The sequence below is a fragment of the Styela clava genome, chromosome 1 (assembly GCF_964204865.1).
Source record: "Styela clava chromosome 1, kaStyClav1.hap1.2, whole genome shotgun sequence".
In the NCBI taxonomy this organism is placed as follows: domain Eukaryota; kingdom Metazoa; phylum Chordata; class Ascidiacea; order Stolidobranchia; family Styelidae; genus Styela; species Styela clava.
In genome coordinates this window covers 17,606,034-17,632,272 of record NC_135250.1, presented here as the reverse complement: position 1 = coordinate 17,632,272, position 26,239 = coordinate 17,606,034, and the positions used below count along the sequence as shown (strand labels likewise).

Here is a 26,239-nt window from a genome sequence, read left to right as displayed (position 1 = left end):
ATGGTCTAGTGCTGCGATTCCTAACTGTGATAAGGATATTTATAAGGTTGTGTGGTGTGGTAATTTCAAAGGGTATTTCACTTTGTTGAGCATTAATTGTTTGAACATGATGGGATTTGGTATCTATCAATCAAAATAACACTATAAATACCACTGAAATGACTAACAGGGGGCCATGAGTGCCCAAAAGCCTCTAAAAGACTTGGAAGTATATTGGAATCGCTGATAAAAAAAATTTGTTTCAATCCCTCGGCCCTAATTCACCCAAGGTGTACTGAATTGGGTGGACAATGCCAATCCGGGAATATTTCATTCTATCCAATGTATAGTTAGTAGCCCATTACCTGGCTGTTTGTAAAGAGCCATGAAGCCTTACTCATCATAAGCATGTTGGTAGCTTACAATTTGTAATCATATGTCGAACTACAGCCTTTTGTCTACTCAATAGCCCACGTCTGGTATAGAAATAGTTCACCATTTTAGATGCATGTACTTGATGGTTGAGGAAGGCCTAACTGACCAGCCACAGGCAACTTGCATATAATTATCTTCCATTGGATTTAAAGCTACAATCTCTCACAATGTACTCAAGCATGCACTAACCATTGAGCTAAATTAGTAATTCTTTCCCCACTCTCTCAGGATCTCAACCCTTACCTTGCTGCTGTGGTACCAGGACTGAAGAATACGTTGTTAGATCCAGTTCCAGAAGTGAGGACGGTTGCTGCAAAAGCACTGGGAGCAATGGTGAAGGGGACTGGTGAATCTTTATTTGAAGATTTATTACCTTGGTTGATGGAAACCCTGACTTCAGAGCAAAGTTCTGTGGACAGGTAAATCATGAAATTTTATACATATGGTAGGAATTTAATATAAGTCAAAATTTGGACATCATTAAGCGAGTAGTAGTTGGGAGGGGATTTGTTTGGTATTTTTCTTCATAAACGCTAATTTTTGTCAAATTTTTTGAACAAACTTTTCCAAATTTTTCATGTTTCAATGGATCTTAAATAATAATACAGTTTTTGACAATCCTCTGAGGACCGAGGTACAGTTTAATTTCTACATGCATGGGGACAGTCAAAAATAATAAAAAAAAATCAACTCAGAATAGGAATGATTGATTTGAATATTCTGTTATTTCAGATCTGGTTCTGCACAAGGATTGTCTGAAGTTCTCGGAGCACTGGGTGTTTCTAAGTTAGAAAAGTTAATGCCTGATATAATCAGAATGGCAGGATCTGCTGATGTTTTGCCTCATGTTCGAGATGGCTACATTATGTTGTACATTTATTTACCATCAACATTTGGAGATGATTTCACACCTTTTATTGATGCCATTATTCCCGCATTACTTCAGGTAAACAGATTGTTATTTACTCATGTGGTGAGAAATTTCTCAAAGCAATGAGTAGGTAAAATTATGAAAAAGCAAATTATTTGAGAAGAGGGAAAAGATGTCAAATTGAAATGTAAAAGAAATCAATATTCCATATTCGGCATTTTGGTAATATCTGAAATCGAGTTTATCTTTTCAATTTAACTGGAAAAGAAACTAGCCATGGTTAAATTTTACCAATTAAAGAGAAATTTTGGTTAGTTATTTAAATATTATATAGGGTGTCCATAAAATCTTAAAAATTTTTTAAATTGCAAAGGGAATTTATTGCTATCATATATTGTTTTGGCTGATTGATTGAATTACTGTTTAAAAAATAACAAACCTGGTTAAGTTAAGATATATTGAGAACTGACTTCATAACAAAATTGAAACTGTAAATAGACTTTATGGACACCCTGTGTTATTTCAGATTTTTGGGACAAACCTTAGCTCTCGTCTGATTCCTCACTCATAGATTCGATTCACGAATAGTTAACTAACCAGTTACATATTCTAAAGGCCATGACTACAAGCATTTAGATGTGCCAATGCAAATCAAGAGCAGTTAGACTGACTTTCAAACATATTATTTCCAGATTTGGAGAATTAACTTATGTTTTTGAATAACTAATATCACGTTACCTATTTTTTCAAGTCTTTAGCCGACGAATGTGAGTTTTTGCGAGACACAGCTTTGTTGGCAGGACAAAGAATTATTGGAATGTACGCTCAACAGGCCGTAGCGTTACTTCTGCCCCAACTTGAAAGTGGGCTGTTGGATGATAATTGGAGGATTAGGTAAATGGTTGTGGATTGTTTCATGGAAAATCGAAATATAGTAAATTTTAATAATATTGTAGTGAACCAAATCCCTATTTCAGCCATCATTGTGATAAGGGTATGGAGATAACTAACTAGTCAGTTCACCTCTGAAAATTTATGTATGGCGGAGAAAAATTTAACTAATTTGAGATTACGGAAATCATCTTATTTTATCATGCAATATTTTTCTGAATATCCACTACCGGTAGTTATTTTCCGACTATCTAATCAAAAATATTGATTTTAGGTAAGTTAATAGGGATCGTATTTCCATCTTATATAGTTAATGTGGATATGTCCAAAACAGTATACAAATATGGTATTCCTTGATTTTTATTTACTTGTTATGTTTTAAAATGACAACCGTTTGATACTTAGCATATGAATGTTTTTGCAGGTTGAGTTCAATTCAGTTGCTTGGAGAACTCTTATATCAAGTATCGGGAGTCACCGGTAAAATGAGTACTCATGGTGAAGAGGACGATAATTTTGGTACAATGGAGGGACAGAAGGTAGGTTTTGTTGGTGTTGGATATGTCTGAAGAATTAAGTTGGATAAAATTTACCGGTGCTTTTCCAAATTAGATATTTTTGAATATTATAGTAATTTAATTACAAATAATTTGTACATTTTGTTATGTTATGTCTGAGAAAATAATGACTCATTTGTACAGAACTATTATGGTTAGGCGGAGCTTGGATACCCAATCCATTACTACTGGGTTATGTGGGGTGATCACTAAACATTCATTACCTTGTGTGTTGTCAGCATGTCTACTATAGTTAGCAAAATTATAGTGGCATTCAAATGCCACCGAATATAATAAAACTAATCGTTTCATTTCAGGCTATTAGAGAGGTTCTTGGTGATGAAAGATGCCAACGAGTGTTTTCTGGACTTTATATTGGAAGATCAGATGTTATGCTGCAAGTACGACAATCGGCATTACATGTTTGGAAGATTGTTGTGCCAAATACACCAAGAGTGCTTCGTGAAATTCTACCAGTCTTGTTTGAACTTTTGCTCGGATGTTTGGCTTCTTCGAGTTACGATAAAAGACAGGTAGGATATATGTGGAATTTTGGAGCAAATACTAATTCTTTTAGTTTTGAACAGCAAACCTGACAGGACTCCATCGTGCTACTGCTAAGCGTTAGGAATACGCTCACCATCAAGCCTCTGATTACTTTGTGTGTGGGTTCTCTGGACCATGAAGTCCATGCTTCCAAAAATAAGTACCTAACTACCATAATCCCATACCCGACATGGAATGGTAACCAAACGAGAGGCCGTGGTTTGCCATATGCTGTCTTGTTGACTCTCCGCTCCCCCGGGATAAATATGTAAATCCTATTCTATGTCTTGTTCAGGTCAGAATCAGTAATAGTTAACCAGTACAATTTGTTCTAATCAAGAAGTGAAATTTACTATTAGTAGGTTGCTTTTCTGATCTTGTTGAGTTGTATTGCTCACAGTCTGCCGAACTACCCCTAGATGAAACATATTTTCTATGCAATTCATGTTGTGATTAGTTATAATTTTGTGTCTAATTTACGGCAGAGTAGCCAATCTGCTTTAAATTAGACTTGAAAGTATTACAAGTTATTAGATATTTTGAATTCTCTGTTAAGGTTGCAGCAAGAACACTTGGTGATATAGTGAGAAAACTGGGTGAGAGAATGTTGCCTGAAATTATTCCAATACTTGAAAGTGAACTGGAATCTGAGGACGAAGATCAGAGACAAGGAGTTTGCATCGGCCTTTCTGAAATTATTAAATCATGCAGCAAAGACGCGGTATGGAGATTATTTTGTTTTCAATAAATTTTTTTTTTTGAGATACAAACTTGGGAATTGTCTATTAATTGAATAATGAGATGCTTGCCGTTACTTGAAGATAATGAATCAGTAAGAGTTGTTCAACATTCTGACTCTTGTAATCATTTTTTGAAAGTTTCGGGTATCCTGCAACCTTTGTTCATTCCACTTATTTGCAAAATCAATATCATATAATAATAACTTGAATAGTTCATGGATAAATATGCCAATCCTGGCTTAGTTAGGTTGTTGTCTGCGAGAACAATATTTCAAAATCTTTAGCAGCCCCTTGGGGAAGTTGTTTATGCTTCTTCAGTGATGAAGATATCAATATTTAAAATTGTTTTTTTTCTAGATTTTGACATTTTCTGATAGTCTTCTACCAACCGTTCGCAAAGGTTTATGCGATTCACATCCAGATGTACGAACAGCTGCTGCAACAACTTTTGAAAATCTACATGCAGCGATCGGACAACAAGCTCTTGAGGAAATTCTACCAGATCTGCTGGAGAAAATTGGTAATATATCTAATTCTTTTGTTACATGTATGTTAACTGAAGTTTCAAGACAATGCCAGATTATTTTATTGTAATGTCGTATTTTGAATTTCGCAGTCAAAAGAAGTAAATTTGGGCCAAAACCAATTTGAAAGACTCATACAAAAACTTCTTTAGAATTTCTGATATTCCAAATTACTATTTCGCCACAATTTTTTTTAATTTGATTTTAGAATTGACTAGAATCAGTTTCTTCAAATCTATTATTTCTATTACTTGTAATGGGTCTAGGTTTCAATTTACTCTACATTATACATTTAATGGATACAGATGTTAATATCAGAACTGTCATGAAAATATTAGTTACTTGCCATTTTACCTCAAGTTTCAAAAGCTACAATACATGTTAAATTGTGTGTTTTCCGGATGTGGTTAATAGTTATTTTACAAAAGGCTTGATAAAAGCTCACCAATGATTTAAATCATCTCAAATGTCAAATAATTGGCCTGTACTGTCGTACTTGAAACAAAATTGAAGTTTTGCTCTGCTGCTCTTTTTTTAATAAATTCGTGACTTTGGTGTTTCATGAGTTTTGACTGTATTTTTAAAATTTAGGTGATCCTGAAATATCAGAATATATTGTGGATGGATTACGTCAAGTTATTGCTGTTAAAGGAAAAGTTGTGTTGCCTTTTATTGTGCCGAAGGTGAGCAAATTTAGAATGACTCTGTATTAACAAAACTCAGCTTGTATGTCGATCATACCTTTGAAATTAAAGATACATGGTAATGCAATGAGTTGTTGTAAATCAGGGGTGTGCAACAGGGGGCTCGCGAGCCACAACTCGGCCCATTAAGCCATTCAGTGTGGCCCTTGTCAACTCTCAGATTTTTTCCAATTAACCATTAAATCCCAATCCGGTTTATTTTGTTTGAAAAGGCGCTCACATTAATGTTTTTTCCTTTTTGTCGCTGAGTCAAAACTTCCGAATGGAACTCATTAAACTGCAGACTGATATGGAAACCAAGAGAAAATATTCTGTAAACAGTTTGGTAGATTTTCACAAACTCTGTGCGTGAGAAATATTCTAATTTGTCCCGTCATGCAAAAAGAATGACCTCCCTTTGGTAACTTACTGCTGTGAACAATTTTTCTCCAAAATGAAGCTTACCAAAAGGGGTGTATAAGTCAGTTAACTCATGAACATTTACTACGAACTCTTTTGTGTGGCCCAGCTGGATGCTGTTAGTTACTCCTCCTTATACGAAGTTAGTTATATAGCCCACCAACAAAACAATGTTGCACACCCCTGTTGTAAAAACACAGCAAAAAGTGAGAGAACTCTATTGAATTTATAATTGTGCCAATATAGTAATACACTTTATCAACTGAATAAATTGATAAAGATAACATATATAAAAAATCGTTGTTGATTCTCCAAGTGTAGTAATGCCGGACAACATTGCCCAATAACCCAGATAGGATAATGCAATAGAGATAGAATTTGAAGCAATTTCAATGTAAATTTTTTGAGGTATGACAATTATTTCGTTACTCAAATGCTCAAATGCTTTCGATACTCAAATGATATTATAATATTTCATCCCAACTAAATAATGGTTTGTTTTTACAGTTGATAGAACCACCAATCAACACTCGTGTATTATCTTTCTTGTCTGCTGTAGCTGGAGAATCTTTAACAAGACATCTGGCTAAAATTTTAAAGGTTCGTGGGATATTAAATCATTTCCTTCACTAGTATTAATAAGGTTTTTTAAATAGTTGTTTGATATTAAATTGAAATCATTGTTTTGTATGTTTTAATGAGAATGAATTACTGGAATTGAGAATTGTACCTTGGTTATTTTTAAAAAAAAAATTCGCTATGATTTATGCCAAGTTTCTGGAGTAAAATATTAGTCTCATTCTGCCTATTGTTCGTAACCCGCTCACCGCTGAAGCAATGATCGCATGAGGCTACAGATTTGAGTTGTTTGGTCAAGTGAAAGAATGCTGCTGTGCTAGGGGGGTGGTTTATTTAGCTGTTGTTAGGGATTTACTTATGCCCATGCTTATGCACTACTTATCTAATTATCATGCCTAACCTGCATGTGAGAGTCTGTGACTTGATATATTAGGATATTAGATCCTATCAACTTTCCTCTCCTCTGAAATAAATATATAAATTTTCTCTCATTATATTGCATTAGTTTTGCAGAAACCTAAAATCGAATATATACTTTTTCAATATAACAACTAATTATTCTTTAACTTCCATGTAATGAAAATATACATTTTTATGAAAATTATAACTATATTTATAGGCACTTTTGTCAGCACTTGTTGCAGTTTCTGACAGCGAGGAAACGTACGCCACAACATTGTCTGATTGTGAGGGTGTTATTTTAAGTGTTGAAGGGGAACACGGTACTCGTATTATTATGGATGACCTTCTTGAAGCAACAAAAAGCGATGATAAAAAAATTAGACGAGCTGCTGTCACAATGTTGCATGCTTTCTGCAAGGTATGTATAATGTTAGTTGGGAGGTTTGTTTTGTGTGCTGGAGAAAACTTAATTTTGCCATGTAAATATAATAAAAAAAATCATAGGAATAAAATGTCTCAATAATTTCACTACTATTAATCATTTAATAGTAATGAAATAGTAATTTAATAGTAATAGTAATTTAATATATCTGTTAAAAAATATTAATCATGTAATTCAAGGATATAACTCCATATTCACAGATTTTTAGACTTTAGAATTTCTCAAGCAAGTTGTGAATGATCTATTTGGAATTCTGCAGTAAAATCATAATATATAGCAGCCGTAGCAGGGCTACTCAACTATTTCTACCGAAGATCCGCATACAAAACTTCAAAATTACCGTGTCCCGACTAATTGCTCGACCGACTAATGATTATCAGCTGATAAAGAATGATTAATATGTTATAGTTCTTTTCATATATATTCAAAACAAGAAGAGTCATTTTATAAAATGTAACTTTAAAAGTGGGGCTAATGATCCAAAATAAAGAATTAGGTGCGGACCAATTTGAATACTCGAATGGTCTGGATTCGGACCGCGGTTCGCCAGTTTAGTAGACCTGATATATAGGAATCATTCTGTAGGCGAATTTTCCAAAATTTCAATGTTCCCCAAAGTTGGTTGTTGAATAATCTTTGTTGAATATTTATCAGGTACAAGTATTATCAATTTTTTCAGGACACAGATTCAGATTACAGCAGCTATGTTGCCATTTTTATTCGTGTTTTCTTCAAATTAATGGCAGACGAAGATCAGTCTGTTCAAGAAGAAGCCTGGTCTGCATTATCTGCTGTTGTAAAATGCCTCGATGCCGCAGAACAATTGCAACATGTCAGTTCAGTCCGACAGGCTATTCGATATATTTCTGATGAAATACGAGCCAATGGAGGAATTCTACCAGGATTTTGTCTTCCTAAAAAGGTGATTATTGAATTTATATATATATATATTATTAAATTATGTTAGCATACATGAATGATCATATCTTACAGAAACTATTAATCACACAGTATGGCTAGTATGAATTTGGTCAACAAGTATGCTTTTTTCTATTGACTCATTTTTGACAGTTAAGCATACTACAACGGTATGTACTTATGTGTTGGAATAATTACTCCATTTGTAACAATGTAGTGGTGGTCTTAATCAAAGCTGTTGTTTGTCTCAATTCTATCTTATTTTATGGAAACTTGTACCATATGGGAAAAATGAAATCAAATGAAATGATAAATGCATATAACTTCTATTTAAATCTAGCATCATGTACTTACTATCTGTATTTGTTTAATAAAATATATATTTGTATCAAAATGAAGTGATTTTTGCTTCATTTTTGGACACTTAATTTTTAATCATTTTTCTTTAGGGAATGACATCTGTGCTTCCAATACTTCGAGAAGGAATACTCAATGGAGCTCCAGATATGAAGGAACAGTCAGCAAAAGCATTGACAGAGTGCATTCAAATTTTAACTCCAATCGCATTGAAGCCGTCTGTGGTGACAATCACAGGTATATGCATTCTCCTTTGCACAAATGTATTTATTGAAATTATTTTCAACTATAAAATTGTTTTGGGCATTTGTAGGAACTATCAAAGTTTATGAAGTAAGATGCCACTTAATTTAGTATGTTCCAAATTAAAATGGATTTTAGAGAAACTTGTTTAGCGAAAAACTTCATCGACTGTTTTTTTCGCATGAAGTTGCAAAATATTTAAATGCGTTTAGCCTTTGTTCAATTTTTATTTAAAAATTATTATTTTCTCACTTTGATGCAACGTAATATTTACGCCATAACATAGATAGTATTGCTTGAATTGTCATGCTTTTGATGTGTATGGAGGTTTCAAATTTCATTATTTCAACTCCAGGTCCTTTGATCCGAATTCTCGGAGACAGATTCAACGCAAATGTACGAGTCGCTGTTTTGGAAACTTTAACACTTCTCCTGGAAAAGGTCTCTATTACCTTATTTTTTGTTTTAAAAATTTGATTGCCTTTCATCCTCAATGTCTGATTGAACCATGTATACTAAATTACACCATTATCCGAGGAGGTAATTGATGAAGTAGTGACCGTCCCCTTAATGGTATATTTGCTGTTTTTATGTCCTATTGTCTATTTCAAATCATGTTACTATGCAACCAAAGCATTGCTTATGTGCAACTATAATTTTCATGTACATTATTCAATTCAATTTTTTGGGCTCCCGAAGTATGCGAACCAAGATGGCGGACATCGGAATGTAATATGTGTACTAGGTTAGGGTTAGGCCATATTTTTAAAAAATTATCGCCTAACCCTAACCTGTTACCCATGTAACGTTCCGATGTCCGCCATCTTGGTTCGCATACTTCGGGAGCACCCAATTTTTTTTTATTTACTAAATGCTTTCCAATTTTATGAATGTTTACACCAAACACATAGTATACTTAACGCGTTGGATTCATTGTAGGCCGGTGCGTTTTTGAAGCCATTTTTGCCTCAACTTCAAACCACATTTGGAAAAGCACTTCATGATGCAAATCGACCTGTCAGACTTCAATCGTCGAAAGCACTCAAACATCTTGTTTTGATTCATACAAGACTCGATCCATTGTTCACAGATTTGAACAATAACGTAAAAACAGAGGATGATCCTCTGATCAAGTAAGTGAATGTTGATACCTTTTCACTAGATTTGAAGATTCCTAGTTTGCGATTTTAACAAAACTTCTACTTCTTTTCTCTATTTCTTTCCAATTTTAGAAGTTTATATTTATCCCACTCATGTTTTTGGTTAAAATTTCGAATCAACTTTTTATTTTTAGAGAAACAATGCTTCAAGCATTAAGAGGTTGTATTCAAGGTGCTGGAGCGAAAATCAATCCCAAAATACAGAATGAAGTAAGATATGTCTGAATAAAAATCGTCCATTTTCATTTGAAGAAACTTGAATTTTCTAAACTGATCAATAAAGCAAATAATACAAATCCCTTTGAGTTCTAGAGACAAGGTTATTCAGGATTAAAGACTTTTTTAAAGTTTAGATTTCATCATGTCAGTGGTGGATATTCATGTGAGAGAAATTATCATATTAGAAGTTAGATAGGTCAGTAGCAGAGTTCAGATTTGGGTTCTCCGGAAGTATGTGAACCAAGATGGCGGACACCGGAACGTCGTATGTGTACCGGGTTAGGTCATAATCTTTTTCCAATTTTCCTTATTTTAGTTCTGTTAAGAGTTGGGTGACTAGCCAAGATACTCCCGTCGTATTTGTATCTGAAATTATGGCCTAACCCTATCCTGGTACACATACTACGTTCTGGTGTCCGCCATCTTTGTTCACATACTTCGGGAATACCCAGATTTGCCAAGTTGGTTTCATGACAATATGAATTTGAACTGTGTCAAGTCTCTGTTGCAACGATGTACATGTGTGTGTTACTCTATGTATGTTATTTCAATTCTTTGATTACTCAGTCACTGCTTTAAAAATTCATAGTTGAAATATTTATGGCTTCATTATACAATAGGCTTTTATATATACTGTACATTGTGGGAAATCCTCATGTACATGGTCTACTAGGTTTCAATTTTCTGGTAACAATTGACAACATAGTGATTCTACACAGTTAATTCTCAATTTCCATCTGTTTTTTTTTCAGATTTTATCAACATTAACTTCATTACTTGGTTCAGAGGAAGAGATGATCAGTAAATGTTCAGCAGGATGCTTAGGAACATTGTGTGCATCTCTTCCTGACAATCTACTTGACGATCTTTTGAAGAATCAAGTCTTAGGTAAAAATAATTCAAGTATTCATAAAATAGCATTGTGTGAAACTCTATTTACTATTTGCTTTTTTAACATGTTGTTTTCACCTTTATTCCCATGCCTCATACAGTTCTATCGGTCATTGGGGCGAGATTAGTGTGAAAATTGGTGCGGCTGACACACAGGTGATTCTTCGCACAGAACTGATAAATTTTTAAACAGCAAAATGACTCGAAATATTGATGATTTACCATATGACTTGCATCATTTGAAGCGAAATTTTTGTTCCCATAGTCAATCATACAGCCTATTTGACATACTGCACTGTTCACAAAATTTTTGATTATTTTCAGTTGACTTTTTTTCACTGACACCAAACGGAAATTGAAACAAAATTAGTAAACCCAGTTGTTTTTTTGTTTAGTTAAATCTCACGATGCATCGTGGCCTCTGCGACAAGGTCGAAGTGCACTTCTCGCTGTCGCTTTAAAGGAATCTCCCGAAAAATTTTTCACAGAAGATAGGGAAGATGCAACACTTTCAACGATGCTCGATTGTGCTAGTCTCGACAGAGTAGGAAATTTAATATGAATGTTATCACCATTTGTTAGTGAAGATACTGTTGATATGCGTGGATAAATTGTATACACCTTGTTTATTTTGCTAACCAATCATGGGTCAATATGTGCTCTTGTCAAAACTGACTTCTGTCATGTGTGTATTCGTTTCTCTTACCTAGGGATGTCTATTTATTAATGTAGCCTCACGAACAAAACTTTGCACGTTGTAAATAACTCCCAGATAATAAATGTTGGTTGGTGTTTCTTGTTTCGTAGATGTTAATTTAAGTATTTTCTGTCTTCCTCTGTCATTAGTTTGAGATTTTAATATTCCCTGTTTCAATGGTTGCTCTTATCAATGCGCTTCTATTTCCCCATATACCATGTAAAGTAGACATGTTCTTGACCCATTATTTTCTGTCATACAATTTATGGAGCGTTATGTCAACTTATTAATATCAAATTATTACAAGGAAAGAAGTTATTGCATATATACATTTAATCAATGCGATAGTTGAACTATTTAATATACAACTGCTTAGTGTCTGATATCGCCAGTTATATTTCTATCCAATCGTTATTTTTGACATATTTTATCATTTGATGGTTTTTAAGTTTTAAACAAGGGCAGATGAGTTTTTTTTAAAATGAATCGATATTACATGGCACACTCGATGCAGTTTGGTAAACAATGCTGTAAAGCAATTGTGAAATAATCACTTTTTATGCAGGTGCAAATTGTGACGCACGGAGTTCATGCTGCTGCTTATGCACTCGTTTACTGTGTCCAGTCATCCAGAAAAGTTCCGAGTCAAATAAACGAAACATTTAAGAAGGTACGAATTTAAAAATTCTCATTTATCTCAATGAATTATTGAATGATTGCTGTTTCAACATTGTTGCAATGGGGAGTGGTAGGAATGGCTCACTTTTTCCATGGTGCGTATTCTACTACTAAGTTTCATTAAGATGTTTGCAGCTTAATAACTTCCTTGTCTTCTATGTCAATGTGGGGTCAAAAAATCTCTGGTTAAATGCCATCCCCCCACCCGGGGCGGAATAAATTGGGTACACACTGCTGAACTAAAACGATCTATTAAAGAAGGCTTGCTTTAGTTTTTGATATCGAAATTTGAATTTCTCTGAGTTTGGAGCAGGAGTCAAGGTCAAAATTTGGTACAACTAGAGTAGGGTTCGAAATTTTTTTAGTTGAAGACTTGAAATCCTGAGTCTAATATTTTTCAGTAAGGATCCAAAGTCTGTTGTAAATTTTCCATGGTGCAACAGCGCTGGTAACTATATGTAAGTAAGCTAGTAAGTGGTGCAACACAACTAGATTGCCATTTATTTGTTAACAGAAGGATCATGGCTCTTTTGTTGAAATTAGCATGTCGCCGAAATTCTTATCCTCTCTTTATACAATTTTTTATGAAATATTTTACATATTTTTAGGCTTTCCAACACAACTCAAATGATGTTAAAGTTGTGGCTTGTACTTCCGCTGCATGGGCTGTCAATCAAATTATTACATCAGGAAAAACAGATGGCACGACAAATGGACACGGTGGTAAGGCTTCACGACTTTTACTTTATTGAATCATTTTGTTAGCTATTATTTATTTTCTCCATGAATCTCTCAGTTTACTTGTGCAAATTCGAGTGTGTGGCAATATCTTTTATTTCGGTGGTAAACAAGTACTTCATGTATGGTTATGAGCAAGAAATAAATATTTTCAGTTAGTTATATTCAACTGACTCTTATGTGCATTCTGGAACATAATTGGTTCCATATAATAGTGTTATTATATTTCATTCCTAATATAAACTCTGTTTGACTGGATTCTGTAGTTCAGTTAATACAACTGATAAAATCAGTGTTGGGTACATGCAAGTTTCATCAGAGACCGTAGGTGTAGTCCTTTCAAATTTTGAAAGTCCCTGAGTCGAGCCACAGCACTTTTGAGTCACAAGTCATAGTAATAAACATCACAAATATGATAACGCTTCTCGTAACTGCCCGATTTGTAATCCGTGTCCCCGATTTGTGCCTACCGTTTTCATAAACACCCTCAAGGTACGTTTTTACTCAACTTCAGAAATCGTTGGTCAGGATGAATTGCTTCACTGAGAGTGTTTAAAAAGGTGACTCAAGACTCCCAATGATTAATATTTTATTTAACTTTGTGTATTATTACCAAGTATCTTGGAAGTATGCATTGCTATACCAGTGATGGAGTTGATCAGTGACCATCATTATAATTTTTTCATTTTATTTAGGTTCTATTGTTCCTATACAAAATCTGATATTTTTCGTAAGTCAACTTATCGTGATAACCAAAGAAAAAAATACGACCGTTCGATCATCTGCTGAATATGCGATAATTACGGTCTTATCACTTCGACAATCGGAAGAAATTTTGAAGGTATGTGTTGTTACTTGTTATAGTGCTATTTCTTGACCAAACATTACGAGTTTTCTCATAACCTACATTGGAAACGCACACTTTTAATTTGGTAGTTGATGTTATATGGTTTTGTTTGACCAGTCATCTTGCCTAATACGTAACTGGGCGAAATATTTTTGCATAAAGAACTAGTCTGCCATGTTACAAGTTACTCAGCATTACTGTATTTGAGAAGGTTCGTAGTTCGAACACACATGATGGCCAGCTCAGATAACAAGTCGTGTGTTTCATCAATATATTTATGCCATGTTGTATTTTTGCAGGAGGTTTCAGCATCGTTGCCATCCAGGGATGTGTCATCGTTAGCAGAACTACAAAAAACAAAATTCAAAAAACTGATTGCTGCCAAAGAAATCATAGAAGATATTGATGACACATTAATCACAAAATAAAACAATAATAAGCAGAGGAAGTTTATATATTTGTTGTTGAAATGCTAATATGGATGAGGAAATTCTTGGATGGTGTATAATCCAAGTTTTCACAATGAGAGGTTAAAATCCAATTTGAAACCAATGAACAGAAAATAGTATTTCAATTCAGCTTCACATGGACTAACTAACTTTATAGAATTTGTCCTGCGGATTTGGAATTTAATCTATAAATACATTTTTAGAACCCATTGTCATTGTTGAATTATGTTGGGATTTTGTATCTAGTAGGTTTTAAGATCTCTGCTTTTGTTGTTGAATAATTTTGTATGGTATGAGATTATCAAAGTTCCCATTTCATCCGTCAGACAATGTAGTGTGATTATTTGCCGAATTTTGTTGCAATACTTAAATTAGGTAATATATGACTCTTCAGGTGATCGCTAATTGTTTATTTAACTTGATTAGTGAGGCCAGATCACTGTAAATTAGCGATAAAGCTTCCAACTCGCAAACATGATTTCATTTGTATGACGAAGCAAGCAAGATCAATTCATCGTTGTTAGACTTCCAGGGTGTCTGTCAATTAACTCCCGAATTGTAAAATATGTGCGATTCGATTGTTATGCATAGCAGCAATGATTTTGACTGTCGTTTTATGCTACCCCTATGTAAGAAGGACTGAGTTGTTTTGCAATATTTTGATACAGAAAGAAATAGCCATTGTTGGTGACATGCTGTAGAATAGGGCTACTCAACTATTTTGACCAAAAGTCTGTTTAGAAAACTTTAAAATTACTGGGGTCCGGATACAGAATATTTTTTTCATTAAATGAACGAAACGTCAAATGATGGCTCACAAATGTCGCATATTGGTACCAGTGCGACAAACTGTATAGATGTGTATTTAAATTGTATCAAAATCATCTAAAACTACCAAACGATGCTTATGCTGCCAAAATAAACAAGCAGAGGCGGTCCAAATTAAATGGTCGAAAGATTCGGATTCAGACCGCGGTCCGCCAGTTGAGTAGCCCAGCTGAAAAGCTTATATAAGTGTGCAGTATCAAACGCTAACACAAATTTGTGTTAGTGTGCAGCTGGACTCTTCAATGGGATAGAATAGTCATGTTTATTCCAGCTACAGTATCCTTGCAGTATACGCATACGGATCCACTAGCATAAAGGCATAGAGAAAAGATAGGAAGTTAGTCTCGCGCAACCCAACTCAAATTTATCTAAATGTATTTGTTGAGAATTGGCAACCTGTCGCAAGTAAAGCAACATATGTGTTTGAACTTATGCACAACCTATATCTAGCATTTTTCAAGTTTTTGTTACCTACTCGCCATGACATCGATTCATCATCATTAACCGAAATGGTTTGGAGTAACTCGAGTCATTTTGAATTTCCCTAGCATAATATGCGTGTGGTGAATAATTTATGTAAGGATTGTGAAAATTATTTTTGGTAAACTTTCGATCAGATTAGATACAAAAGGCAGAATTCAAAATTTGTAACTACAACGAATCCGGAGAAAAAGGTTGACGAGCACTGATCTATACCCAGCCCCAACATTGTACCCTCTATATGGCAATCATTATTTGTCATGTCTATCACCAGTTACTCTTATTATCTAAAGTTTACTTATAGATAAATTGTGAATCCTGATAAAATCGGAGTTGTTTTCACATGTAGATGTTTTTAATATTTAAATATGTGACTAGCGAATGGCACACACTGTTGTGTTGGCATTTTTACAACTAAACGAAATTTCCAGGCGAGTACTTCCAACGTACTTCAGCAAAACTCCAGTCAGTAAATACACAGGAGTAATTAAGCGACACAACAAATTGCATTTCAAAAACATAAATTTCTTGTTTGAACTTGCAGATGACAGTGCACTACAGTACATAAATTAAACAAACTTTGAAACCTGGCATAAAGAAATATCACCGTCATGTACTTTTACTTTGGTCCCAGCATGTCTTCAGGTTTCACCCATTTATCAAATTCCTGCTCGGTTAAAAATCCTAAATCTATTGCAGCTTTCTTTAAAGTTGAACCTTGGGCATGAGCATGTTTAGCTATTTTCGCGGCTTTGTCATATCCGATATGAGGATTTAATGCTGTTACAAGCATCAAAGATTCGTGGAGTAATTCAGATATTCTTTTTTCATTTGCTTCAATTCCCACGGCGCAGTTGTCTGCAAATGATACACAAGCATCACCAATCAACCGAGAAGATCGTAGAACATTTGATACCATTAGGGGTTTAAATACATTTAATTCAAAATGACCGTTACTTCCTCCAACAGTGGTGGCAACATGATTACCCATAACTTGTGCACAAACCATGGTTAGAGCTTCACACTGGGTTGGATTAACCTTCCCAGGCATGATACTGCTTCCTGGTTCATTTTCAGGAAGTGACAGCTCACCAAGTCCACACCTCGGTCCTGATCCTAAAAATCTGATATCATTTGCAATTTTCATTAGGGAACAGGCTATTGTGTTTAATTGGCCACTGACTTCAACGAGTGCATCATGTGCTGCAAGTGCCTCAAATTTATTTTCAGCTGTTATGAATGGTAGTCCTGTGATTTGAGCTACTTTAGAAGCAACTTTCTCTGCAAAACCAATTCTTGTGTTGAGTCCTGTTCCTACGGCTGTCCCACCTGCTGCAAGTTCATATATTCGTGGTAAACATGCATTGGCTCGATGTATGGCATTATCAAGCTGCTTGACATAACCAGAGAACTCTTGTCCAAGTGTTAGTGGGGTTGCATCTTGTGTGTGAGTTCTTCCTATCTTGACAATGTCTTTGAAATCACCGGCTTTTGCTTGCAAGATATCTCTAAGATGTTTTACACCTGGAATCAAAATTTCGTGCAAGGACTTTGCTACAGCAATATGCATAGCTGTTGGATATGTATCATTTGAACTTTGACTTTTGTTTACATGATCATTTGGATGAACTGGGTCTTTAGTTCCAAGCTTTCCTCCCATTATTTCAATTGCTCTGTTGGCAATCACTTCATTAACATTCATGTTAGATTGAGTACCACTGCCAGTCTGCCATATTACTAACGGAAAATGATCATCTAATTTCCCATCAATAATCTCATTGGCAGCTTCAACAATAGTATCAGAGATCTTTTCATCCAAACCATATTCCTTGTTGACTTCAGCTGCCGCTCGCTTTAGAACACCGAATGCTCTAATAACCTCTATTGGCATTCGTTCAGAGGGTCCGCCAATTTTGAAATTCATCATTGATCTTGCGGTATTGGCTCCATAATATTTATCGTTCGGCACATTGAGATCACCAAAGCTATCAGATTCTGTTCTGTGTCCAGCTGAGCTGTACATTCTCGTGGAATTTGCGATCAATTTCAGTCGATAATGATATAACCTAACCGGCCTGATTAATGCTAGACCACGAGAAAAAATACAAGACGATGACATTACAAAGGGAAATCAGACACCGGTCGGTCGAACAGGCAGCAAACTAAACTGAATACTGGGATACGAGATATAAAAAAACATATTGAGTGAAAAGGCGTGGCATAACTCAGATGCCAATGCTGTGGTGCATAACGTGGCACTGCCCAAAGTAATACTTTCACGATCTCAGGACAGAGCACAACGAGGATTTAAACTCGAGTCGAAAACATAAACGTAATCAGGGGAAGGGGAATAATTCAACTTTTTTTTTATTTTGGCTCGGCGGTGTGTCGCATCAATGACATTAAACAACATGATAGGCAACTCTGACGTCACTCCATAAGACTACAGGCAAAACATTGTATTTCATGATACGCTCCAATGCACATATTTCTCGTCGCCTTTCGCGTCCGTTTTCCGCTCGCTTTTGCTACTCGGCGTCTTTTTTACGTGTAGTACCTGCCTTTTTGCGCCTGTAACGAAACAAAATAATCTCTATATCTAAGAAGTTTTGCTTACTTGGAAAGCTGGAATAACAGGCAAGCTGTAAAGAGCAATTCTGGACATCATAGACGTTTTTTTTTTATCAGAGAAGATTACAAACGCGATAGCGGAAAGATTTGTGTGGAACATTTTGCAGATAATGACAAAGTTCAAAGTTAGTAACTTTAATGTTTGCGCTTAATCATTGAAATTTCATTTAAAGAGGGTGTCATACAAAACTGTGCTGCGATGCAATTCCATAACACAAAGTTTGCACCTATCGAACTTGCTTTTGTAGGTGAATTTATTAGACATATTACATATTCAGTTAATCGTAGGTAACATTGCTGGTACATAATGCATCGTAGATAGGTTTGTTTAAATTTAGGAATTTAGCTCATAGCCCACTAATTAATATTATCTTCTATGCAGGAGGTTGCAGGGCTGAATTCAACTTGCAGCCTTACCGATCACCTGACGATGCTCATTTAGTTTGGCTCGAGCAAGTCTTCTTGAAATGCTTGTGTGAATGGAAACTACCTATATTTTTTGCCTTCCTCCGATTTTAGACAAATTTATTCTGAGGGATTTCGCATATAATTCTCACTGATTGTTGGCTGTTTATAATTCCTATTGATTGTGAATTCTGATTATAACAATGAGTTGAAAATTTTTTTACCTAATTTACTGGCACCTTTTTCTTGTCAATACTCCAAGCTGAGGTAATAAACATGACAATACATTTATGTCATCTGGAAGCAAAATATGCACACAAATTAATAGTTTGGCACATTGAGATAATACATCATGACAGAAAATACAAGTTAAAGATATGTATGACCATCACATGGTAATTAAAATTAAAAAAAATTAATAGGGGCTGTGGAGTATGGAAAGTTCAAGACAAAGAAAAGAACAAATGTTCATAGCTCATGAACTCTCAATTTTGCCTCCATTGCTTTGTGAAGGCCAATATATTTCGAGTGGCTGAATTGGTTTACCTTTATGATAGCAACGATTTTGTATTTATTATAGCGAGATTATTTCAATTTAATTGAAGTGATATAATTTCCCAAAGCAATGCTTGAATCGTCTAGAATAGATCAGTGGTGTCAAACTCATGGGTTTTCGAGAGCTGCATTGCATTTTGAAAATTGGAAAAAAGAGCCGCAAACAGTTTTTGATAATGTATACTTAAAAGATATTTTTAAGATAGTTTTAGTTTGTGACATATATTGTGATGCAACTAAACAGTTGGATTAAGTTTTATTATTTTCTTCAATTTCAAATGCAATTACATATTAATATTTGCATTCCACTATTATTGCAACATTTGCAAGTTACAGTATTTATTATAAAAAATCGTAAAATTCTATGTACAACCATCAAAATCATTTTTGAACAAGCTTTGAATAAGGAAAGAATAATACATACACTAAAAATAACTTAATCTAAATATATGAACCTAAAATTAACAAAAATACTACAGTATAAACTCAATGTTTTAATAATTACATTCGTCCTGGCGTTTGTCATCTTTTTTGTGTCACCAGCATACTAAGGCCAGTCTGAAATGATTTTATAGTGCCAACTCTAACTAACGAGGCCACATGATCATGGGTTTATCTGGATCTTTACGAATGTTTAATTAATTCCAGTAATGCAAAAAAGTTGCTTTTATCATTTCATGTATAGATCAGTAAAAAAACAAATGACAGATTTTTTCGACAAGACATTTCGCACTACATTGCGTGGCATAGGATTGCTTGAATTATATTGATTTTTAGTAACTAAGTCGTTGTATAATTATATTAATATACAAACACATGGAAATTTTCTGTTCGAAGTTGGTCTTCGAATTTGTCATATTGACTGCTGAGCTTATTGTGTTTTTTGATTGTATTGATGGAAATATGACAAATTAAACAATGTGCTTCAGAATTTTGTGAAGAGCAGAAATGTTACAACTCCCATTTTCTTCGAAAATGCCACCTTCTTCGTGTACTTTGCGTTTAATTTAATTACTCAAGTGTTTTATTCAAGTATTCTTTTGCTAGCTTGATGTGTATTCTTAATTGGGTCAAAATGTGGACAAAAAAAATTAATATTCCAAAATACTTTCAGTAAATTGTTTTCTGTGTGAATAATCAATTTCACTTTAGAAGGTTTGAAAAATCTATTACATTTAGATAAAAAAAAAACTTCCAAAATACTATTACAATTATTGTTAAGCGTTTGAGGGCCGCACTGGAAGTTCTCTGGGGCCGCGAGTTTGAGATCCCTGGTCTAGATTGAAGTTGTTCAAAAAATATGTGATAGTATTTTATCATGAATGATGATTATACCCCTTCCGGAATTTCTTCTATAGTACTACCAAAAGTTGATGAACCAAATATAACACAGGTGCAGTGAGGTACCCGTAATCCTCATTTCCAAAGCTGTTTTAAGTATGTCTGGCGTGTTTTGTGCCTTTTTACAAATAAGACCGCTTATGCAATCTTACGCTTTGGAATTTTTAGTTATTTTCCTCAAGCCCTGCAGGATGTGGGGGCCATACACAACTCTACCGGAGGGTCAAATGTCTTTGCATGCCTCCATAGGTTGTTTTTCTATTGCAATTTTCTATTTTCAATTGCATTATATTTCTTGGAATCACACTGTCACTGATATGTCGCCAGACTTCTGATATCTCCCCGTCTGCTATAGTTGTCCTGTGAATAAATAATGGGAAATTGAGATTAGACGAATAGTTGGAAGTTTTGCTTTATGTCGGCTTAATTTCTTGATTGATATACTTACTATTTCTGCTATTGCCTCTTGTGCTGCAAGAGTCTCACAATGCTTAGACAGGTTTGTCCACAACTTTCACATCTGAAGAAAGAGAGGAGATTTATTAATTTTCGTTAAGAATAAATAAAGCAGTCTATATGATTCAGAATGGAAAAGCTAATAAATCCAATATCTCATGTTTTATTTAAAAAATATTTTACTGAATTTTGGAAAATAAACCAACTAATAAAAGGGTTTAGTCAGAAAATTACAAGCATTCGTGGCTCCAAATACTTGAGAAATCAGACTATACAATATAGACCGGTATGAGTGAAATGTTAGGTGAACTTGTTAACACTTTGATTCAATACGCAAATAAAAGTGAATGCGTAATAGTATGTTACAATGAGCAGCAATCAACAATGAGTATATATCCTCACTGATTAAAAAAATCTAACTGGAGGTGCATGAACTATTTGAAACCATAAGGAGTAAGTAAATATGTAATTTCGGCAAATGGGCAACTACGTACCGTACTGAATTAATAACTTCGTAGTATTTGACAAAGGCTGGCTTTCCCACATGTACTTAACAGTGCGATGCCCGGGTGTAATATACAACAATAGTATTCACCTTACCTTTTACCGATTTCTTTTTACCCCAACTTTCAAAAATATCATTAAAATCGACAACAACTGTCAAAGCAGGCACGAACACCATTCGTGCTACGCCTTGAAAGCAGCACACATCCGCTCGTTTTCGTCTCGTCAAGTATGTGCATTGGAGCGTGCTATCGAATACGATCTTCGGACAAAAATGCCGGAGTTGCGCATCATGTTGTTTAATGTCATTGGTCGCATGGTGCTAAGCGTTAGATATACGCTCACCACCGCATCTCTGATTACCCTACGTGCGATCGCAGGTTCGAATCCCATGCGGGGATGACCATGTGGAAAAGGATTGCTGGACTCCTCGCCGCCGTAGGGAGGTTTACGTAACCGCTGGTCGGTTACGGCTTCCTCTACCATCAAGTCCATGCTTCCGAAAACAAATAACTGGCTGACCAATCCCATACGGTACCCGACCTGGACTGGTAACCGGACGGAAGGCCGTGATTCGCCATATGATTAAGCCGTCTTATCGGCTTTCCTCCCCCCCGGGATAAATATGTAAATCCTATCCTATCCCTAATTGCAATTTTGCGGCAATTGCAGTAAGACATAAATTCATACGCCTTCCCCATCATCATTTTGAAAAAGCGTGGCATAACTCAGATGCCAGTGATGTGGTGTATAACGTGGTACTGCAAAAAGTAATACCTCCACGATCTCAGAACGTTGGGCAGCGAGGATTTAAACTCGAGTCGAAAACATAGGCGTGAAAAAAATTGCCCCCCCCCCTAAATATTTGGGCTGTCAACGCTCTTGGTTGAAAATCCCTGAATTTTGTATTAAAAAGTCGAAACGTGTACAAACAGACCCATATACAATTACACTTTTATGTTCCAAGAGCATTTTCGCAGAAATTTATTTTCCTCATGGTAATGAATCGAACGGACGTGATGGACGTATAAAAAGTTCATTTGACGATTCCCCTATCCGACCCTAGTGTTTATTTGTTGATGAACACAATTACTGTCCACAGGATGCTTGAGTATATTATGGGTATACAGAGACACAATAATCATAGCGGTAGACAGCATGCAATACAGAAATGAGAATACAAACAGAGATCACTGAAGTATGGTACCATACATTTTTTACATTTTGAACGGACGTTGAGGCTATTTAAACTGTTGTATGTGATTTCAACTGATTAGTGTTAACAACCTATATATATATATATATATACGCATAGGTTTCGGCACTAAGAGCAACGTCCGTTGTATGAGTATTATAACATTAAGAAGAGATTTTCGAAACCTGTCTTGTAAAGACTTGAGATCCAAATTATCCCAAATACGGAGTTTACCCATACGGTTTTAACACATGTCAGAGATCATCATTTGAGCAGTGGTTGCCAACCTTTTCTGGGAACTGGAAACAAAATTTTGAAATGAATGAAACAGCTACTTTGTTTTGATAAATAGATTTTGCAGCGAATATCCGAGTAATTATATACCAACTGATACGATAGTCGTAAAATTTAACATCGACAATTGCAAATTGAGAAATAGAAACTGAGGCAGCCTATGCGAAGTTCCGCTTCTAAGGTTGGTTTCGTGACCATACAGTAATAAATCCTAGTTGCATATTCCGGCTAAACAACATATAGGCAATTAAAATATAACCATAAGAAATAAAGATTGAATGTGCCACAAATGCGACTCAAAACCGTTGTTTCTAATCTGGCCCAGCCAGATTTTTTTCGAATGCATCTATTATGAGCAACTTAGTTCTCCTAAATATTCAATTATATAAATAAAGAAAATAAAGGTTATGATCTGTACGCATTTGATATAAAAATTGATGATTTTAACGGATGTAGGGCGTTAAAGAAAATCGATTTGCCCAAGTAAGTGATTGATTGACGACAATAATGTTGTATTAAGAAAAATACTCATTGTATTTTCACTTTTTTGTACGTTTCTCTTCTGACCAAAAAATGGTTCTCTACCTACCTAGCCTATTATGTATAATGATGATTGTTTTGAAATGACTGAAAATATGCAACATGGGTGCAAAATTGAAGATTTTTAAAGATATTGTGAAGATAAGTTCGGACAAAATTATGCTCTGCTCAAATATGTGACCGGATATACAAAAGTTAAACTGCACGAACTGATATTTGAAAATTCACAATCGACTTTTACATTGGTGCGCTAGCGTTTTAGTAGATTTTACTGGAAATATGTTTGAGCTTGGAACGGAAACATGCATTCGCACCTTATTCTAGGATTTTTTTTTGGATTGTTTGTTTACATGCCGCATCACACGCACAGCGGATATTTAATTCACTGTTTTGTTTTTGAAAAAATTGCACGCAACCTGATTACTAAGTGCAACGCCTGAGTAATGACCGCCGTCAATATTTATGTTTATTTGTTTGTGTTTTTGACCTGTTTTCTTTCTTCTTTGGTAAGTGAACGCGTTTAATACGTTTTAAACTTTATTTATTAGGTTTTGTTCATTTTCCTGATTCTTCGCCCTAATCTTTTGTGTATATATATTTATTTTGTTTTTGCAAATGAATCGAAATAAAATCTAATCCGATAAGTCTGTTCATTACGTACACTCGTGAAGCGTTCCTCTATTTGAAAAAATAAAAATAAAAAACTGTTCATTGTCGGTTAGCATATTATCGACGTGGCGGAACTATCGGTAATCGGATCCGCAGAACTATGCTTCAGCGTTACTGTATTATTCCGAAAGTTACATTTATGAATGTTCTGGTTATCCGAAGCCTACATTTCACACGCTAATATATATATGCCTTTTCGATGTTCATCCAAATAACCTACAAGCAATGCCGTTACCTTGATAAAGAAATAACAAACTAAATAAGAAAATTCTTCGCGGATCCACAAAAAACTATGTGCACGGGTAGAGCGTCTAATTAAGACGACACAATTCGACAATTTCAGGTAATCCAACTTCTCGTCGTTTTTCTTTAACTAATAATGCCAAATTTTGGAGAATGTTTGAAAAATCTAGACTATGGCAAAACTATTGTAATATTAATCACTTTTAACGATTATTGATGTAATGGGCGCTTGGTGGGCCTGGCATATATATATAATTTATAATATAATTTCATCGTGTAGGGCAATTTCAAAATAATTCATACAAACACATCACAGATCACATACGTACACCGACCACGTACATCTGTTGGAACTCCCCGAACAATTCAGACAGACAGAAATTTTCTCGATAGTGTTTATAATTTTGAAAAATAGTCTTCACGAGGCGCTCCTGGAGTATGCGTACCAAGATAGCGGACATCGGAACGTAGTATGTGTACCAGGTTAGGGTTAGGCCATAATTTTAGGTACAAATACGGGAGTCACTTGGCTAGTCTCCGAACTCGTAATAGAACTCAAATAAGAAAAAATGGAATAAAATTATGACCTAACCCTAACATGGCACACATACTACGTTTCGGTGTCCGCGATCATGGCACGCATACTTCAGGAGTACCCTTCACGATAGCACTACTTCCGGATAATAGAGAATCCGGATAATGGAGGCATTCACGGGCTGCAGCCCATAATTTGAACAAGTAATTTTAGTGTAATTATCAAATATATATGACAGGTATACATACAGTATCTGGGAACAGGCTAGTTCCAGATTTGACATTACACACTTTTGTTATCAACGGGAAATTTCATTAATCTAATAATCTTGTCTTTGTGCAACATGAATCTCATAGCCAATGCATTAGTAATGCATGTTGCACTATTTCGATGTAAAGCAGCCTCAGAAATCGTTAGAAAAGCTTATGATTATCAATACATCTCAAATTATCTGGTTATTTCAAATCTGTAGATGAAGATACATAGCAATTGACAGTATTATTAGGAACATTCAGATTGTCCATGCAATAATATCTAAAAATTCTTTACCGATAAATATATATATATATACATCTCTTTGCTGCATTGCGGTCACATGCTATTTTTTGCTGCAGTTGGACTACTCGTTTTCTGTGGCATATAGGGAGCTACTCACAGCGTTATTTTTAGCGGTTTTCAATAAAAATAGTATGACAAAATTTCACGCAGGTAATACAGTTCGTTTAAAATATAGTCGAGATGGTGCCCAATCGTCGTCGCCCAATTCCGAGAGACTACTTTTTTTATCCTATTTGCGGGAATGAGGAACATCATTGGATATGGTCGACATCGCACAAGGAATAATATATATATATATATATAGAGAGAGAGAGACTGGCTATTTAATCATTGTTCATCATTAAAAACGTTCGCGCTTTCCCTAAATGCTTTGCTTGTACGGTAAATTAAACACAGGTTACAATTTGTACCCTAAAAGAGCCAAGATCAGTTGTTTTGGAATGTTTAGGGCGTGTTTCAATAAATGTACCCGAAGTACCTAGAAAACGTAAATGGGCGTGACTTTGCCATGGTTTTTCTTATCACAGAAGGCACGGGGCCACTGCCCATCTCGTTGAATATATTTGTGAAAATTCCAAATAGACTGCAAAACGCTTTACTGTCCCGGAAACAGAGCTAAATGACCAGTAAACATTGAAATCACTCGAGTGTGACTAGATTGATGGGTACTCGCATCCGAGACGCAAAACCCCGATTTGTAAAAAAAAACATCTTCCTTTGGCCTGATCGCCTTGCCAAG

At 35.1% G+C, this 26,239-nt stretch overlaps 2 protein-coding genes across 2 annotated transcripts in view; one reads left to right on the top strand and one right to left on the bottom strand.

Moving 5' to 3' along the window:
* LOC120348380 (stalled ribosome sensor GCN1-like) overlaps positions 1 to 14,664 on the top strand; it is a 43,202-nt gene extending 28,538 nt beyond the window's left edge. The window contains exons 34-54 of the mRNA XM_039418494.2: positions 643 to 833; positions 1,147 to 1,360; positions 2,037 to 2,179; positions 2,601 to 2,715; positions 3,051 to 3,266; positions 3,836 to 4,000; positions 4,377 to 4,539; positions 5,135 to 5,226; positions 6,154 to 6,246; positions 6,845 to 7,045; positions 7,749 to 7,991; positions 8,437 to 8,581; positions 8,943 to 9,028; positions 9,527 to 9,720; positions 9,882 to 9,957; positions 10,719 to 10,854; positions 11,253 to 11,401; positions 12,120 to 12,224; positions 12,841 to 12,955; positions 13,666 to 13,811; positions 14,117 to 14,664. Of these exons, the coding sequence (XP_039274428.2) occupies positions 643 to 833; positions 1,147 to 1,360; positions 2,037 to 2,179; positions 2,601 to 2,715; positions 3,051 to 3,266; positions 3,836 to 4,000; positions 4,377 to 4,539; positions 5,135 to 5,226; positions 6,154 to 6,246; positions 6,845 to 7,045; positions 7,749 to 7,991; positions 8,437 to 8,581; positions 8,943 to 9,028; positions 9,527 to 9,720; positions 9,882 to 9,957; positions 10,719 to 10,854; positions 11,253 to 11,401; positions 12,120 to 12,224; positions 12,841 to 12,955; positions 13,666 to 13,811; positions 14,117 to 14,245 (3,117 nt within the window). The 3' untranslated portion in view covers positions 14,246 to 14,664. The remainder of the gene's footprint in view (positions 1 to 642; positions 834 to 1,146; positions 1,361 to 2,036; positions 2,180 to 2,600; positions 2,716 to 3,050; positions 3,267 to 3,835; positions 4,001 to 4,376; positions 4,540 to 5,134; positions 5,227 to 6,153; positions 6,247 to 6,844; positions 7,046 to 7,748; positions 7,992 to 8,436; positions 8,582 to 8,942; positions 9,029 to 9,526; positions 9,721 to 9,881; positions 9,958 to 10,718; positions 10,855 to 11,252; positions 11,402 to 12,119; positions 12,225 to 12,840; positions 12,956 to 13,665; positions 13,812 to 14,116) is intronic.
* A 1,414-nt stretch (positions 14,665 to 16,078) lies between these two features.
* On the bottom strand, positions 16,079 to 17,783 carry LOC120348381 (fumarate hydratase, mitochondrial-like). The gene has a single exon (XM_039418495.2). It carries the CDS (start codon positions 17,691 to 17,693, stop codon positions 16,194 to 16,196), a length of 1,500 nt encoding a protein of 499 aa, XP_039274429.2. The 5' UTR covers positions 17,694 to 17,783; the 3' UTR covers positions 16,079 to 16,193.
* Between the last annotated feature and the right edge of the window lie 8,456 nt (positions 17,784 to 26,239).

Coding starts and splice junctions, on each gene's coding strand:
- LOC120348381 (XM_039418495.2), bottom strand. CDS start 17,693: ATGTCATCGTCTTGTATTTTTTCTCGTGGTCTAGCATTAATCAGGCCG.